This window comes from Schistocerca cancellata, chromosome 3 (genome assembly GCF_023864275.1).
Source record: "Schistocerca cancellata isolate TAMUIC-IGC-003103 chromosome 3, iqSchCanc2.1, whole genome shotgun sequence".
NCBI classification, from domain to species: domain Eukaryota; kingdom Metazoa; phylum Arthropoda; class Insecta; order Orthoptera; family Acrididae; genus Schistocerca; species Schistocerca cancellata.
In genome coordinates this window covers 282626849-282647050 of record NC_064628.1, presented here as the reverse complement: position 1 = coordinate 282647050, position 20202 = coordinate 282626849, and the positions used below count along the sequence as shown (strand labels likewise).

Genomic DNA, 20202 nt, shown 5'->3' with positions numbered 1-20202 from the left:
TTCACCTCATATCATGAACTGTATTTCTATCATTTGTAATATCGTCAGACTGCAAGATATGGAAAACTGTAACATTTTTGTTCTACATAGTTATCCTATAAGGTATTATGGTGGAGTGCAACTCCAGCCATATCACTTACGTCGATTAGTAGTAGGATTTTGGAACATATACTGTGATCGAACATTATGAATTACCTCGAAGAAAACTTGTTACTGACAAACAGCCAACACGGATTCAGAATATAGGGCTCTGAAACACAACTAGCTCTTTATTCTCAACAAGTAATGAGTGATATAGACAGAGAACGTCAAATTGATACTGAATTTTTAGATTTCCATAGGGCTTTTGATACCGTTTCTCAGAATCGACTTCTAATCAAAGTGCGTGCCTATGGAGTATTGTCTCAGTTACGCCACTCTCTCTGAAATTTCCTGTCAAAGGCCACGGTATGTAAAAACTCACGGAAAGTCAGGGAGTAAAAGAGAAGTAACATCTGGCATACCCCAAGGATGAGTTACAGACCCTCTGCTGTCGCTGATCTACATAAACGATATAGAAAATAATCTGAGCACTCCTCTTAGCTTGTGATCTACCGTCTTTATCATATGACAAAAAAGAATTGCAAAATAATTTAGATAAGATATCTGTACGGTGCAAAAAGTGGCAGTTGACTCTAAATAATGAAAAGTGTGAAGTCATCCACATGACTACTAAAACGAATCCGCTAACTTTCGGTTCTACAAGACAACAGACAAATCTAAGTTATTAGGGTTTATAATTACGAATAACTTTAATTCAACGATCAAATACATAATTTCGTGGGGAAAGTAAACGAAAACTGCTCTTTTTGGCAGAACACTTATAATATGCAACAGGTCTACTAAAGAGACTGCTTACACTATGATTGTCCGTCTTGTTCTATAGAAATGCTGAGCGGTATGGGGTACGCATCAGACAGGGTTGACGGAGGACATCGAAAGAGTTCAAAGAGCTACAGCTCATTTTGTGTTGTCCCGAAATAGGCTAGAGAGCGCCGCGGAATTGGAATTTCAGTCATGAAAAATTGCAGTCATTAAAATCAAATCTTGTGTTCCGCATGTAATGACATCGTTTTCAACGGGCTGTTAAACTCTAATCTTCCGTCATAAATTTTTTAGTAACGTGGCAAAGACGTCCAAAAAATTTTTTAGCTCAAAAACTGAATTATGAAATATGAATGTGGATCTAAATAATAATCCGACTGAAACTTCCTTTGCGTAGATATTTCTAACAGCGTAATGGGAGGTACAATGCATGTCAATGTATTAGAATCCAGTCACGAACGGTGAATATTATTAATATTCATTCAAAAAATACAGCGACTTTCAATAATAAACAACCTTCTGATTTTTCCACTGGTAGTCATATGGATTATACAAAAATTAAAATCGCCGTGTGCCTTGCAGTTCTAATCATACTGATGTTTTGAGACTAACTGCTCATGTATTTCCTCATAGCACCTATGACAGTCTGAAGAATATTGCCATTACAAATATGAACGAGTACTCCATCGACTAGGGCACTGTACTGCTATTACCAACTCCGTGGACCTGCAAGAGTGAGCAGCATCTGTGTGCTACTAACTATTGGTGAACTAAAAACAAATTCCCTCACCTCTTGTCTTCCAGAACTGTCTGCACCGCTTCCAGAACACTGTCCTTGGTGACGTCTTTTAAATCCAGCCTTCGTCCAACTCCTAAACCTACCATCTTTTCAACATTGTAAATCTGGTCTCCTAGGAAAGGAATCCCAATGACGGGCACAGAGAAATAAGCTGCCTCGTTCCAACTCTGTAGTCCTCCCTGAGTGATGAAGAGGCGTACGTTCGGATGAGCTGCAACAGTACAATGACGTCACTTATCCGCAGTAGTCGCTACGCTCGGCAGCCCAGCGGGCCGTTGCAGCGGACGGCGTCCGCACACTCACCCAGCACGTCCTGCTGCGGCAGCCACTTGGCGGTCATCACGTTGCCGAGCCGACCGGGCAGTCCATCAGCTTCCCATTTCCAGAGCACGCGCTGCGGGATTCCAGCGAAAGCGTCCAGGAAGGCGCGGACTGTCTCTGGAGGCATGGCGCTGCTCTGCACGTTGGAGCCCAGGCTGAAGTAAACCACGCCGTCCCTGGCACCGTCCAGGAAGTCCCTCACATCCTGATACACAGATGCGCTTCACTTCTGTCACTAGTATTTAACATGAAAATCATAAAGCTACACTTTGTGCTGCAAAAGTCTCCAGAAACACATAGGTCCACATTCCAACAACGCCAACCATTTAAATAAGTAATCGGTTTGCAATAACTATGGTACGTTGAAGGAGGAGTAACTTTCAATTCATCAGCATCAATCTTAAGAATATTGCTGCTCCAGTAACAAAGTAACGCGTGGTTACAATTGAAGTCCAGCTACGTTTAGTGTGAGCTATAATTATCGTATGGCAACGAAACTTGGTAGATATTCCAAAGCGTTCATGCGGATCCGATAGGCTGTGAAAAAAATTATTTACAATTTTGGCCATCTGGGGCAAATCTGGTACCGTGAATGCAAGAAATAGGTATAGAAATGTCTGCATGTCTATTGACTAGGAACAGGGCGTCAGCAGAAAGGCTAAACAAGTGAGAAAGGCACAATGTTGATTTTATTATTAACCGCCACTTACATACTTCATGCAATATGAACACCGGAAACTTAGCAAAAATCTGAATTTTGTAAAACTCGTGATAAACAGTTGCTCGCAGCAGGTCCGGCGGAATCTGAGCAACTTTCTCCCGTATACTGGCCTTCAGATCAAGTAGAGACTGAACGTGGCCCTGGTAAAAGCGTTCTTTTCGATTTCTCAAAGCCAAAAATCACGGATTCACATCAGGTGATCTTCCAGGTCGTGAATCTGGGAAACTTCTCGAGACACCACATTCGTGGAGGGCTGCACTATGTCTCGATAATGTGCAGCCGTCACGGTACACCAGACGGACCATCTGGATATATTCTTTTCAATGAACAACGGACCGATAATAAAGGTGCTTCTGACTCCACACCACAAAGTCACATACGCCGAGTGCAATGGCTCTTCGTGCTCAACACGAGATTTAACAGTGACCTAATTCTTCAGTTCCGTGTATTCACCGCAGCCTGTAGAGTAAAATATTCCTCGTCACTCCATAGAATATTGACAGAGTAGAAGTCATGAAATTCTATCTGTGCCGGAAACTGAAGAACAAATTCTGAACGCTGCTGATCATGAGGTTTCAGTTGCTTAGCGTCTGGATATTGCATAGGTATCAATGTCAAACTTTCCGTATATTTGACCATGGGATGGACAATTCTCGTGACACTGCACCGGCACTACCACTACCCAGGACACGTGCTGCATGGCCAGTCTCCACCGGGTTAGAACGGCTTCCTCTTCCAGGTACCACACCAAGCTCAACGTGTTTTAGAATTTCATTATCATCTTCTTTAAATCACTTAATGACATCGGGCTTCTCCTCATGTCTTTCAGTCGGCGATACTCTCTCAGTGCAGCACTGCAATTGCTCTCTTTCACATAAAACAGTTTTACTAGCAGTGCATGGTCTCTCTTCCAGATCGCCATACCATTCATTTACTTTATGGTTTGTCAGATGACAGCGTTGATGTCATACTGTCGTACAAAGAGAGTACAAAGCCAGATTTAAAAATCTGGTGGTCATAACTGGAACTAATTTGTTTTCCAGTGTGAATGGTTCCACGTTAACACAGTAATGTATCTACCAGTTTCCCTGCCATACGATAATTACGGCCCCCACTGGACCTCAGCGCGTAGTTGCACTTTAATCATAGCCACCCACTATGAACGATGATCTTCGTTGATAGGACAGACACAAAATGTACTTCCTATTATAACTATCACTATACACAAACGATCAGTCCCGCAGAATCACGGAGATTATAAGATTTTGTAGTGATGGAACTGTTATACTGTTATGTACAGTAGTATTTCGTCTTTGGATAATCGCAATAAATATCAGAAGGAGGCTGAAATATCCATCTGATGGTACGCATGGCAGCTATGTTGAAATGTAGATAAATTTAATACAATGGACATAAGAAAGCGAAAGAATTCACTAGTACCTGACTACAAGATTAGTGATCACACCATGTAAGGTGGCAACTTCGTTACCTAGTAATGTCTAAATGTACCCTATTCTATGTTTACTTACATTTGACAATAGTAGTAATAAATAAACGCATCGCTAAAATTTAAAGAGAATAATTGCACGCCACCCATAAGGCGGTATGTAATAAACTATTCTCTTGGTATCCCAATTAAGTAAGAGGTTGCACTTGAAATGGCACTAGGTACATGGTTCGCTGAACTTTACTTACTAAAAGCGCTGAGTTGCTTGGAGTGGGAAGACGAGAGCTAAGTAGCCGGAAGTTATATAGGCGTCACGTTTGTGTGGGAACGCAGAAAACGTCTCGTTTTTCCTAGAAGTACCTTTGTGTAGATACATCTTTCCGTCAGCATAAAAACGCGTGAAATAGCTATTCCGATGGGAAATACCTGTACTGGTCTGCTGTGCAATAGATCAGAATAGCTCACAAAGACATCAAGTAGTCCCTGACGTTCTTAACCCTACACGTTAAGAACTTTTTATTTTAGTTATTATCTAAAGAAGGTTAGAGAGGACAGTAGCTAATGGGTCAGACTTCTCTTTTTAAATTCACGGATATTGAGAAAAAACATACATAGTAATGAACCCAAGGACACCTAAGCTGCGTGGACAACCAAAGGTCCATAAAGCCCATATCCCAGTACGCCCAGTGGTTAACTGTATAGACAGCCCAACCTACCTATTAGTACGAAACTAAACACCCTCCTCTCAAAATACTATACATATCAAAAACGCTTCACAATAAAAAAACTCAAGGATGATAGCAAACAGCGTAAAATATGTAATAATTCTAGAGAAAAGAAAATTCGTATCCTTTGATATAACCATACACCAATGTCCCTATACACGAAACAATTGATATTATAGAACACAACTTGCTACAATATAGAAAATTACCCATTACTGGTATACAAGAGATCATTGAACTGCTAAAATTAGTACTAAACCAAAACTACCTCGAATTTAATAACGCAATATACATCCAAAACGATGGAGTAGCCATAGGGTGTAGCATACCTGGCACCATAGCTGGTATATTTTTAAACACTTGAGAACAAAAATTCTTTAGCCCCACGAACACACTTCCAAAGAAAATTGTATATTATTTCCGTTATGTAAATGACACGCTGCTCCTAATAGACTGTTCTGACACAGACATTCAACAGATACACAGACTACTACATGAACTTCACCCCAACATGAAATTCACAATGGAACTAGAGAACAATAAAACGATCAGCTTCCTGGACCTTACAATAAAAAACATTAATAATGCACATCAATTTGAAATCTACAGAAACGTACAACATCAGATAACGTAATTAATGCAAATTCTTGTCATCCTTGAACACTTAAACATGCACACTTTCATACGATGATAAACAGACTGAAAAACCTACCATTACAACAATCTTCAATACAAAAAGAGCTAGATATCCTCAGATATATAGCACAACGAAACAACTTCAATCCAAACATAGTCAACAAAATCTACAAGAAACACAACAAACCGTTTCACACTAAGATTCATAGTGACATAAAATTTAGCAGAGAGATACCAACGAAACAAAAAATAACATACATGCCCCAACCATATGTAGGCTATATATCCAGCAAACTGAACGCTTTACTAAAATGACCACAGTTAGATTTGCATACTGTACTGCACATAACCTAAAGACACAAATTAACTCCGGAAATACGAAACTACCAGTGTATTCGGGACTAGTGCAGCAGGGGATACAACCCATCGGCTTTGAACAATGACGTCACAAGTCGCCAGAGAGCATGTATTACAGAGATGAAAGAGCTGAGGAGAATGTTGAGAAACAAAGGAATGCGAGAGAGATAAACATTGATCTTGTCAAAAGCATAAGTGTTTTTTGACTTAAAAAAAAATCTCACGAGATAGAATAAACTGATCCTACTTTATTAAGCAATATCTTGTCAAAAGCCGAGAAGCGATTGTTCTTAATGTTCTAGCTCCCTTCAGTACGTAATAAGTGTTTTTTGACTTAAAAAAAAATCTCACGAGATAGAATAATCTGACCCTACTTTATTAAGCAGCTCCCTTCAGTACCTAATAAGTGTTTTTTGGCTTTTTAAAAAAAAATCTCACGAGATAGAATAAACTGATCCTACTTTATTAAGCAATATCTTGTCAAAAGCCGAGAAGCGATTCTTCTTAGTGTTCTAGCTCCCTTCAGTACGTAATAAGAGTTTTTTGGCTTTTTTTAAAAAAAAATCTCACGAGATAGAATAAACTGATCCCACTTCATTAAGCAATCAGTAAATAAACGATTTTTTGACTTTTTAAAAAAAAATCTCACGAGATAGAATAAACTGATCCTACTGTATTAAGCAGCTCCCTTCAGTACCTAATAAGTGTTTTTTGGCTTTTTAAAAAAAAATCTCACGAGATAGAATAAACTGATCCTACTTTATTAAGCAATATCTTGTCAAAAGCCGAGAAGCGATTCTTCTTAGTGTTCTAGCTCCCTTCAGCACGTAATAAGAGTTTTTTGGCTTTTTTAAAAAAAAAATCTCACGAGATAGAATAAACCGATCCTACTTCATTAAGCAATCAGTAAAATGATGCACCCAATATCAAGCGATCGCTTTTAGATTTACATTCAATTATTTTAATGATAGTGCTTATTAGAACACAGAACTGCTTTATTATCTATGCCTCGAAGTGAAGACATTACGATCTATGACTAAGGAATGACGTCATTGTTCAAAGCCGACGGGTTGTATCCCCTGCTGCACTAGACCCGTGTATTCATACCCTGGCGCATACAGAGTTAATTGTTATGACTGTGCAAAACTCTATATAGGCCAGACAGGCAGAAATTTCCCAATTAGATACCGAGAACATACCAGAAACAGTGACACAAACCCATCTACAATATTTGGGTCTAGTGCAGCAGGGGATACAACCCGTCGGCTTTGAACAATGACGTCATTCCTTAATCATAGATCGTAATGTCTTCACTTCGAGGCATAGATAATAAAGCAGTTCTGTGTTCTAATATGCACTATCATTAAAATAATTGAATGTAAATCTAAAAGCGATCGCTTGATATTGGGTGCATCATTTTACTGATTGCTTAATGAAGTAGGATCAGTTTATTCTATCTCGTGAGATTTTTTTTTAAAAAGCCAAAAAACTCTTATTACGTACTGAAGGGAGCTAGAACACTAAGAAGAATCGCTTCTCGGCTTTTGACAAGATATTGCTTAATAAAGTAGGATCAGTTTATTCTATCTCGTGAGATTTTTTTTTAAAAAAAAGCCAAAAAACACTTATTAGGTACTGAAGGGAGCTGCTTAATAAAGTAGGATCAGTTTATTCTATCTTGTGAGTTTTTTTTAAGTCAAAAAATCTATTCTTTACTGATTGCTTAATGAAGTAGGATCAGTTTATTCTATCTCGTGAGATTTTTTTTTTAAAGCCAAAAAACTCTTATTACGTACTGAAGGGAGCTAGAACACTAAGAACAATCGCTTCTCGGCTTTTGACAAGATATTGCTTAATAAAGTAGGATCAATTTATTCTATCTCGTGAGATATTTTTTTAAGCCAAAAAACACTTATTAGGTACTGAAGGGAGCTGCTTAATAAAGTAGGATCAGTTTATTCTATCTCGCGAGATTTTTTTTAAAAAGTCAAAAAACACTTATGCTTTTGACAAGATCAATGTTTATCTCTCTCGCATTCCTTTGTTTCTCAACATTCTCCTCAGCTCTTTCATCTCTGTAATACGTGCTCTCTGGCGACTTGTGACGTCATTGTTCAAAGCCGACGGGTTGTATCCCCTGCTGCACTAGTCCCCAATATTTAACTATGTAAAAACTGAAAAGCACATCATAGACCAGATTGAAAACTCGGTAATTTTCCAAGAATGATTGCCTATCGAAGTTGGAGGGCTCCAAACGATACAAATAGAACTTGCGATAGTGAATCGATTATAAAAGTCTCGTGGCGCGCGTTACGAGTATGTTTCAAGTTGTCACTACAGCAACGACAAAAGAAAAGCGTTAGAGAAGCACTTATAAATTCAAAGGAGACGACTTACATTGTGACAGTCCGCGTGATGTATAAGCTACAGGGACAATTCCTTTTTTTCCGTGCCCAGGATAAACTCTGCCAATATCGCGCAGGAATATCGGCAGTGTCGCATGCGTCGACTTTCCCCTGCAAACTCAAGTTTTGGGAGTATATGTACTGGAACATGTACAGTTCGTCCCTCTGTCGTGGACGCCCTTCCCCTTTTATGGTGGACTTGACAGACTTCCACAGCCGTTCTATGTTCTGGGTATGGACTCTGGCGTCATCTGAAGAGACGAACTCCACAAAGTGGTTCACGAATTCGTGGTCGAACCCTTCAGCTTTCAGAGTCTGGTACGACTGAAACCCGTCTGTGGTGACTTTTGTTCCAGGCAGTATGAAATGTTTTATGAGACCCACTAAAGTCACCTTGTCTCGGAACAATACCTTCACAACGAAACACTTCCGGGACTCTCTTTCTATTTTTCCTCATGCTGGTTCGTTTTCCGCAAAATCCGCAATGGAATTGCAACGGAACCTCGGTGTCCACACTCCTCTTACGAAGTTTTACAGACTTTGCAGCACCACAGTCAACACAGTCCGTCCTTTCCTCGTCCGGCAGAATTCCATATTTCCGGGTAAAAGTCAAACATTTGTCTATGCTGGATATGCATGGAATTCGAGTTTTCCATGTCAGGCAATCCACAGAAGAAACGTGAGAAGAAGCAGACATTACACTCGCTATCAAAAGAAACTGTGTCGATTTCCCAACGGCATCATAAACAATTACCGCGAGAATGTAATGTACACGAACTGAAGAAACAACGGAAAACTGATAAAACTGACGATCACAAATAACTGATCATAACGCGCGCCACGATTTACTATCGCACGTTCGATATGTATATATTGGAGCCCCCAACTTCGATAGGCAATCATTCTTGGAAATTACCGAAAACTCGATGTAAATTCTCCACATAACACCAAAAGGCGCAATATTGAACTTTCGGGACTAGTGCAGCAGGGGATACAACCCGTCGGCTTTGAACAATGATGTCACAAGTCGCCAGAGAGCATGTATTACAGAGATGAAAGAGCTGAGGAGAATGGTGAGAAACAAAGGAATGCGAGAGAGATAAACATTGATCTTGTCAAAAGCATAAGTGTTTTTTGACTTTAAAAAAAAATCTCACGAGATAGAATAAACTGATCCTACTTCATTAAGCAATCAGTAAAGAAACGATTTTTTGACTTTAAAAAAAAATCTCACGAGATAGAATAAACTGATCCTACTTTATTAAGCAGCTTCCTTCAGTACTTAATAAGTGTTTTTTGGCTTTTTTTAAAAAAAAATCTCACGAGATAGAATAAACTGATCCTACTTTATTAAGCAATATCTTGTCAAAAGCCGAGAAGCGATTCTTCTTAGTGTTCTAGCTCCCTTCAGTACGTAATAAGAGTTTTTTGGCTTTTTTAAAAAAAAAATCTCACGAGATAGAATAAACCGATCCTACTTCATTAAGCAATCAGTAAAATGATGCACCCAATATCAAGCGATCGCTTTTAGATTTACATTCAATTATTTTAATGATAGTGCTTATTAGAACACAGAACTGCTTTATTATCTATGCCTCGAAGTGAAGACATTACGATCTATGACTAAGGAATTACGTCATTGTTCAAAGCCGACGGGTTGTATCACCACCACCTAAAGAGAAGGCCGCGGCGCGCTCTTGTGACGTCACGCAAAGCTGGCCAGGGTCGGCTTGGCGCTGCGCTTAAAGAAACGAGACGCACGGCCTGCAAATCTTTGTCAAACGGTTTTACAGAACCTATTCCGTAAAAAATAATTAATTTCTGAAATACTTTTAGCTTCATATGGCAGCTTCATGATGAAGTGCCAATCATTTCGATAATGGGCATAACTATTGTGATATTTCACAGATGAGTATCAAATTTGAGAACGTTGCCATCAAAAATAGGGGTCGCTATGAATTTGTGTTTGATGCATATTACACATTCTATTGCTGAGTATGAAATACAGATGAGGTTTTGAAATTTTCTTAAAACTTTGGATCAATATCTGCTTCCAATCTCGAAAAAATTGAGCATCTGCAGCAACTTCACTTCCGATCGCAACGCGCGGGAATGAAATATTCATAACGCCTGTCATATCTTGTAAACCGCTGGAGATAACGAAACGAGATCTTGGCAAATGATACCACGCAAAGAGGAGAGTACTTTGCCGAATGGTTAAAATAAGTAACTTTATCAATCGCGATATAGCAGAAACTATACTTTATAATACTTTTTTACCGGTAATGTAATTGCATAAGACTTATCAATAGCCAGTGAAAACGTACGAGTGCGGGATGTAAATAATATTGCGATATACATGATAAAACAAGGTACATTTGTGAAAAATGCACTGTGATAAAGTACATTCTTTCTGGACCAGACAACTATTATTTACACTCACTTGAAAAATTCTGCACTAATACAGTGTATAATATTAAATTCCTCTGCCTTTAGTATTCTAAATAAATATTGTGTAGCTGTTTATAGAGCTCCCCAAGCAAACAATCACTTTTAACTCACCTCACAAAAACAATTATGCGTTGTTATTGTAATGTAAATTTTCTTTCCTGTAAAAATATGGCAGATTTTGAGCATAAGTCAACAGTGAAAATCTACAAACCTTCAGCAGACATTTGCAGCAGTTGGAATGAGACAATGTGTCAAGCTAAAAACGTCAATAATAAATTTAACCTATTTCTAGATTAATTTGTTCCATTGTTTGACACATCGAAAAATAAAACAGATATGCTTCATACAGAGAGATCGCTTTTTAAACATAAAAACAGCAGTTTCAACATTCGTTAGCACTCATGCTAACTAATGCGAGAGTGAAAAACACCACCCACTCACAAATAGAGAATAAAACGTATCGGTAATGCGTAACAAAATACGAACTGCAGAGAAATTTAAACACGAATAAAAAGTAGCACGAGCCACAAATTTATATTTCGTTTTCAAAATCAAAATAAAGCCACTTGATAACGAATACTAGGCCTATTTACTGCGAACTTTTGCTCACAATTTTAGTCAAATGTATCCAAAATGCAAGATATTCCACCAGAAAAAAATAATAATTGTACTAGGTATATAGTTTTTACATACCTTCGTGTGCTCAGTGGGTTGGAAATTGTCCCGATGAATCGCTGAAAGACATTTCCAACGCAGATTCGCATCTTTCGGAAAGGAAAACAACATTACTTTCGGTCGAGTTCCGTAATTCCCACGACACCTTGGCACACAACACTTGTAAACCATGTTCGCAGTAGCTTCACTACACGTAAACACTGTAATCGCTAGTTTTAAGCACGAATATAGCATTCGATCCAACAAACGTGTAGATAAACAAACGCTTCGAAACACAACATGGTGGCCCGCTTGGAGTGACGTCACGGCCTGCTATGAATTTCGCGACGCGGCCTTGTATCTAGGTGGTGGTGATACAACCCGTCGGCTTTGAACAATGACGTCACAAGTCGCCAGAGACCATGTATTACAAAGATGAAAGAGCTGAGGAGAATGCTGAGAAACAAAGGAATGCGAGAGAGATAAACATAGATCTTGTCAAAAGCCGAGAAGCGATTCTTCTTAGTGTTGTAGCTTTCTTCAGTAACTGATAAGTGTTTTTTGGCTTTTTAGAAAAAAATCTCACGAGATAGAATAAACTGATCCCACTTTATGTTCGTAATAGCGGAGACGAAATAAACAGCACATCTACAATTTGTATCCCGTGTTCCACTTAGGGTTTACTGAAGCGGAGGATACATCGTTGAGGTGAAGAACAGGACAGTAATGCTAGTGAAAACGAAGAAATCGCCTTACGACAAACTCGTATTCCCGACTGTACTTAAGCAAAACACTTCGAATGAGCTTTTAATTTGTATCGGGTGTTTCATTTGCGGTTTAGTGAAGCAGGGGATACATAGTTCAAGTGAACAACAGGACAGCAATGCTAGTTGAAAGTAAGAAATCGACTACGCTGAACTTGTATCCCGTACTGCACTTAAGCAATACAGTTTGAAAGACTTTCGAGATACAACTGACGTACATGTAACGTGATGTATTCTTTGCTAGTAATTTCATTCATTTCTTTCCATTGTATTTTGCGGAGAAATACTAAGATACAAACACGCGATACCGTTAACGTGAAATCGCTTTTAGATTAACATTCAATTATTTTAATGATAGTGCTTATTAGAACACAGAACTGCTTTATTATCTATGCCTCGAAGTGAAGACATTACGATCTATGTCTCTAGGTGGTGGTGGTTGTATCCCCTGCTGCACTAGACCCGAACTTTCTGGAAGAGATAGAAATCTATATACACACCCCCAAATAGCCAGGAAAAATTTTAAACGAACAAACCGATTTAAAACATAAAAACTATCGATAATTTTATTGAAATTATTGACCACGGATAATTTCATAAAACGAACACCAGTATACAGCTGCAAAGATTTTACTATCACACAACTCCATAGATTTATAAAAACAAATCTAACTATGTAACATCCCTGACATAATTCGAAGCTGTCAAACTTACAAAATGTTAACAAGATCTTAACGATATTGGCCAACAAAGAAAAAATTCCACTACAGAGACATTACTTAGCGATAAATTTATAATTGCGCCTATGCTTTGCTTAAAAAGGCACCAAGTAAGATATAATATATCTGACAGAAAGAGCGTTAACGACGTAATATGGAAGTAAATCTTACGCCAAATGTACAAAATAATTATTTATTACGAAAATTCACAGATATATGATCTAAATACCGAACTATATGTTGCAGAGTGCTTGAAAATGGTCTTTGAGGCGAAATAGACTTATAGCTAATGAAAATAAAGCCACAATACTAACAACTGCTACATAAAGCAGCGTTGTGGCTTAATGTACAAGTAATTCATATTTTTCATTCATTTTCTAAAGCTGATGCATCTATCACGACTCACGTGGAAGCAAATGCTCAGTAGAGGGGAGCACCAGCTAAGGTGTTGTGCTCCAAAGATTAAACGGGCTGCCTGAAAGGCAGATCACGTACATCAACGCTCGGCAGAATTGTTCATTTCTGTTGCAATATTGTACTTCCAGTGTACTGTCGCTTTTCGGACACTGCTACTGTACTGGTACTAATCTTTTTATAGTCATAAAACCCAAAAGTTATGTCTGCAGCAGCGGAAAGAAGCATCATCAGTTTTATGCTACGACGTTACACTATGAGGTACCGGAAGTTTTGAGAAAGTATTTGACGGAGACATTTTCTTCAGATTTCCTCACTGATTTTCGATTTGGCTGCTTGTAGCTCTACAACAGAACAGCTAAAAACATGTTTTCCAGTGAAACTGTACCTACAAGCTAACACAGCCTTCATCTGACGGGCAATCATATCCCTGAATTACTGAAGAGCTGCAGTATTAGTTGGTCTCTCAGTTATTGCCTGAGTGATAGCTAAGACAGATAAATGGCAACGTGAAAGACTAGATTATTTGCAATTTCCATGACTTTCCTGGTCTTGAAACCATAAATTGATAACTTTATATCTCACCTAAAGTGAAAATCACAAAGATTATTCAACGGCAATGACATATAAAATAAATTAAACTTTGCAGGATAATTCTGTACTATCCAATAACTTGTCAGTCGTAGGGTTGCCAACCGTATTCTGCGTTGTTTCCAAGATTTAATTATGCTACCAGCAGGAAGTATACCAGCCGAAATGTGTCTTCAGCGAGCTCGAAAGTTGTTACAGTTTACATCTCAAAGATGTGGCTGCTGGCAGTCGGAATTAAAGTGTTAATGTGTCCCTCAGTTTCACTGCCATTACTGTAACTAGCTTTTAGGATCAGAGCAAACTTACATATAATCCTTAGGTGCACTGACCGCAAATTGAACACAAATAATCAATAACTGCAACAACTATTTTTGATTCTCTGTCTTAAGCGCACTGAATTCTGAAAAGCTCATTCACCAGACAAGATTTACATTTTTGGAGCGTTACAGTGGTCATACTGGAGACATTATGAGTAGACAACTCAACATTTGGTCATTATACACTTTGAAAGTATTTTTCTTAAGAATGCTGTCATTGCCACTATCCCCAAAAGAGGAACACAAATGAAAAGATAACAACACACCACTGACTGCAGAACGAGAACATCTACAGAGAGATTTCCTAAGCTATGAATAACATACAGTTCCAAATCAATTAGTCTCTTGTGCATGTAAATCATACGCCATGTCAGAAAAAACGATCTACAAAACCAGTCGAGCAAATTAAACGCGCTACCACGAAAGGAGAAGCAATCGTCATCAGAACTTAAAACAAGGAACACAAAATATCGACAGTAATATCTAGAAAAAGTCATCCATACGCAAAACGGTCATTCAGTCAGCAAATATGGAATGAACAACAAAAATCATCCACCTGCAATGATTACAGTATTACCACTGACGATTCTTTTTCTGTAAAAGTGAAAAGCACATGTGCTGAGGAGCTGCTCAGCTTGCAGTACTTTTTTCACAGAGAGAACATAAAGTAACAACTGGCACAGCAAGCTAAGCATAGTCCTGAAATTCTATGCGGCGTCTGTGCAGAGGGTTATTAATGTAGCCCTTGACGTTTTAATATGAGCTATATGTCTAGGCTACCATAATATTCACATGAGAATTACAGAGTCGCAATGTGGCAGCATAGATGAGCAGGCGTTTGTAGAATTTGCCGAGACTGTCCATTCGGTTGGCCCAAGAACCGAAGTTTTCTTTTCTTTTTACGCATTCCCAGTCCTTTTATTTGTATGATGTTAAAGAAACTGTTAATAAAATGTGAGAAACATGTCAGGTTTTCAGTACTTGCTAAGTAAGGCGAACACATGCAGCCGCGCGATGTAAACGTACTGTTGTTAGTAAACCTACTGTTGTCAGTCAGTGAACATGTCAGCTGAATTATATAATAGTTCTAAAAGTGTATATTTTTAGTAGTGCCATAGTGCACCAAATGAAAGGTTCATAAATGCCATCTGACGAAAAAGTTCTCGCAGTTTTATTATACAATATCAGTGAAGCTAATTTAGCTGTCAGTGGAAGTGAAAATCTCACTATTCGCGAATGTATTTTCTTTTCGGAAAACATATATACCTACCGAATCTTTGCCTAATTGTGTAAAGATGTTAGTAACCCCTTTCAAGATTGGAGGGAGCTACAGTAAAATTCACGAAAAAACCTAAAATATATTTCAGCAGCGGCTACAAGGGTTTGTCAACAAGTTAGGTCATTTGTTTTACATTACACGTGCCAGTTCACTTCAGTTAAGGAAAATAAATGAATATAGAAACTTCTTACACCAATAGAGAGCGGGACAGATCGGCCTGATCATGTTTCTGGACTGGCCAAGAAAAAGTATAATAAAGAACTATTGCGGAAGAGAAGAGACGTGCTAAGTATTTTTGCATGGGAACTCCTTCAGAATCGTAATATGAGCCGTTAAAAACCAACTCCCCTTCAGGTTATAGTTAAAATGACATCCATTTACAAGATTTTCCCACTGAGATCGAGGACATACAGTATGACACCAGTAAAACACCTATGCGGAAAAATTTCATAACCTCAAAATTAGTAGCAGCGCTAGACAGGTGTCTTTTACGTATGAGACATTCAGTGTTTATTCTTGAAGCTAGCTTGAGGCACTGGCATATATTGCTGATGAAAGTTCTCGATTCAAAGAATTTATACGGAGAAACTGAAAGAACGGACGGAAGCTATAAAAGCTAATTTTCAAAATTAGGTACCAGATCTTGTGACCGTTCACTAGTATAGCAAAATGTTGCCTGCTTTACATCAAAGAAGGATGCCTTCTGATACTTATTTCATGTGTAAATACTGCTGTGTCAGTGCCAAATACGAAAAGTTCTGTCCTGTGCTCTGAACACCGTGCACAGTCTAGCTGGCACCATGTAGGAACGTAGGTGTGTGTGTGTTCGTATGTCTGTGTGCGCGCGTGTGTGTGTGTGTGCGCGCGCGCGCGCGCGAGTGTGTGTGTGTGTGTGTGTGTGTATTTTATCTTACTCTTACTCGTCAGGGGGTTAAATCCGAAAGTTAGAAAGTTTTACTCCTTTTGTGTATCCCTATTGACAACTCAAGGCTTCTGCTTGCGGGTAGGTGGTCGCCTTCAATCCTGAAGTGTACTCCAGTACGTGGCTGCAAGATGAACACTACGACTTCAGATGAGAAATTGACGGTTGATAAACTGACAGCGGCGCGCCACGGCCGCCTGGTCTGCAGGCACCTGATGTCCGGCGGCGAGTTGCGAGTGGCCGGCAGCCGGCAGCCGGTGGCCGCTGTAACAGAGCGAATAAACTCTCGACCGTAATCTGATCTTGACGCTGCCACGAGCTGTTTTGTGGAATTGTTTCTGGATGTTTTTGCCATTACAGGTGAGTTAGAAAGTGAAGCGACTTATCTTTGGGGTTCCTCCAATCTGATAACTTCTGCAGGCGATCTAAATGTGAGTTAAAAATGTAAGTAGTGGAGTGGACTAGAATTCGCGACTTTATTTCTACATTTCACGTAACTTACCACTCCTTTTTCTTGCATGGTTCTTCATAAATTCAAAGAAATCTAACATTTTACCTGAGTCCAATTGCTTGTCATCTATATAAAATGAGATTCTTGTTCCTTCAACAGCAAAATTAGACAAATAAATAAAATAAATTAGTTCTCCTCCGTTGCAGCATATATTCGTTGGACTACCTGTATCCTTACTTGAGATGGTAACGTGCATTTGAAATACAAGTAGCATAATGAGGAAAAGGATAGTATTCAGCAATCTATACAATGGTCTTAATATCACAGGGACGCCATGGTCTTTCACAGTTCACAAAATTTTTTTTGTTAATTTCCTTTCTTCTGCAGTTCATGGTGTAGTGTTGTCAGTTTAAACTTAAATTCCCTTAACATCGGTGTTTCCGATATCATCACGTTGTGTTTGAAGTGACATTGTAGCCAGATTACCACACTGTTTTTCTGGTCGGGGTATCTCTTGTCAGGTTGGTAGCACTGGTTTTTGGTTTTTGAGGACATTATGTACGAGTAATGCTTTGCATTTTGCTTCAGTATCTATTAATCGAATCCCATCTTCTTTAAATGATAATGTTAGTGTGCTGTATTTTACCATGAAAATATTTCCACAGCATGCAAAAGGTCGAATCGCTGATAGTAGACCATTTTGGCTATTGTCTGTGGTACTGGCAACATGAAGCTATGTAATACACTTTCGATGAGATGAACTCGTTCATAAGTTTTACTTTCTGGTTCATATCGAGATTTCGATATGAATATAGCTATGTGCTGGTGCTAGCTTTGTTCAGGATCGATCGCCAGTTGGTAGTCTTCATCCTTTGAACTATAGACACCAGATCTAGTCACAGACGTATATTTTTTGCTGTGGGTAACCATTGTTGTTCTTCCAGCAGTAAACGTTTCGCTAAGTTTATTTTCTTGGATTTCTTATAGTTGATCATGGCTCCCTCTGCTGCACAGTAAATGTTCGGTTAACGTTTTTAGGGCGGATCAGATGCAAATGCATGACATACGATTTTCTTTCCTAGTGAGATCAATATTGGGATTAAGCCGTTAAGTTTCCTTAGGAGAGGTTCGACTGCAATTGAAAAGATGGCCATCGATAGGGGACAATCCTGACGGACTAACCGCTTTATACTGAATGGTGCAGTAAGGCGTCAATTGATCATGATTTTGGAATAGGCTTCTTACAACATGACTGACATGTTGGGAGAATTTGTTGCAGATACCAGATTTCTGCCTTGTCTTTAGTAGAACACTGAGATATCTGGTCGATTTTACAGATAACCTGGATGGCTGTTATACCACGGTAGTGATAGGTCTCAGGGTATCAGTTATACTGCGCTCTGTGACGGCGCACTTTGATAACCAACTATACCACGTATTTCATTACGTCCCGTAATCTTGCGTTTACTGCTCGAGCTAGTATATTGTAGTCGGCATCCATCAAGGTTACTGGCTTAAGGGGTTCGATGTTTGTTGTTGGATATTTCTTGAGAACACTCGTCGAGAGAAATGTTGTCTGCGCCTGTCAGCACGTTGCCAATATCATCCAGGAAAACTGATTCGCCTGCGTCTAGTGCAGCATACAACTCACTGAAATGTTGCAACGCTCCTTTTATGTATGAGTCTGCTACTGTATTGTCTCATTTCCTATCTTAAGTTACTCGATTATTACTTTTGTCCTTTTCGATATTCATATTACCAGGTAAACTAACGCATCTCCTCTTGGGTAATATTGTCAGCTCTGGATCTGAATTTCTGCTCGCTAGTTTTTGTCTCCGCATTGACGTTATCTGTGTATGAATCTGTTTTATCCAAGAACTGTTAGTGGTCACGTCTCGTTCATTTTGGTACAATGCTCGAAGGCATATGAAATAAAATTGCTTACTATTTTTCTCCCACTCTTTTTTGTAATCATATTAACCAAGCAATCTCCGCATCTCGGGTTTTGCATGCTCTACCCAGCAATGTATTCTGCAAAAATAATGCCTTCTGTTAGGGACGCTGGTTTTCCATATTTCTAGTACCGGACTTCCTAATTCCTCGTTTCTAAGTAAGACAGTATTTAATTTCCAGTACTCTTTTCTACGGAAAGTTGTTTTCTTCTGTAAATTCGTTCCGGTGATATAAGTACAATGATCGGAAAAATTTACAGACCAGTTTTCTGACGTGGGGACGTTACGTACTATGTCTTGTGAGATGTAAATACGGTCAATCCTTCTCTCTGGATGACTAGTGATGTAGGCGCACATTAATGACTCTGCATTTGCTGCATCCCATGTGTCGAGCGTACTTAAGTTTCTAACCATGTATTCAACTTCCATGTATCTGTTTAAATTTTGCTTTTGGTCTATTTTTTTTCTAATAACAGAGTTTCAATCACCACCAAATACGACTCTGCTCAATGTCGCTGATAAAGGACACATCAATTTCTGTTTGAAAAACTCGGTCCTCGCCTCTTTACGACTGCTTCCTTGCGGGTCACACTCATTTACAGAGACTGTATCTATTTGTGCTGATATTGCCCTGCCGCTTAATAGCCTCACAGATTCACCCACTTGACCGCCGTCTGTTGGTAACATAGCCATACTCGCACCATCAGATCTGTTGAGAATTACGTTGTATCCTGTAATTTCATGTAGACTGTTGGTTTCGCTTCTTCCAGTATTGTTATATCAATTTCAGCAGCGTGTAAGAACCATTGGAAACAAATCAGTTTGAACCTAGTTGATTTTCTGTTGACGTTCAAAATACAAATTTTATAATGAAGGTAGGCCATAAATGCCTCTTTGGTTGTGAATTAACGTTTGTTAGTTCCTGAGCCTGTACTTGTTGTTTCTGATCTTTTAATGGGTTTAGATTTTGGATTGAGGGTCAGATTAGGCTTCGCGTCTTTTTATGTACATTTTTCTTGGTTCTACTTGACCCCCATAATCTCCACCTTCTGTACTTTCTTTCCTCCGATTATCTTCAGACAGTTGATATTTGGCGTGGGCCATTACTTCTGAGTCAGACATTGTTACATCTTCATTGTCTCTGTCGCCTTGGTCACTAATGGAGGTTGTCGAGGGCTCTTTCTTTACGCTGTGTCCCCTGTCACTTGACCACGAGCAGAAGCAGCTCTCTAACAGCTCGTGAAGAGGGACAGCACTTCCGCCATACACTTTTTCATCCTGCAGTGTTGCCACTCGTGCATATGGACAGACTTAGTATTCTGAGGAGCGACTGGAGACATTAATGACTCTGACTGACCCTCTGTGGCGGCCGGCCATGGCCGGATTTTATGTCTAAGACTGTACAAGTGGATG

General features: G+C 39.1%; 1 protein-coding gene across 1 annotated transcript in view; it reads right to left on the bottom strand.

Annotated features, from left to right (window-relative positions):
- Positions 1-20202, bottom strand: part of LOC126174947 (UDP-glucosyltransferase 2-like) — a 108918-nt gene that overhangs the window by 22869 nt on the left and 65847 nt on the right. Inside the window, exons 5-6 of the mRNA XM_049921405.1 lie at positions 1967-2189; positions 1655-1874 (exon numbers count right to left, since the gene is read on the bottom strand). Of these exons, the coding sequence (XP_049777362.1) occupies positions 1655-1874; positions 1967-2189 (443 nt within the window). The remainder of the gene's footprint in view (positions 1-1654; positions 1875-1966; positions 2190-20202) is intronic.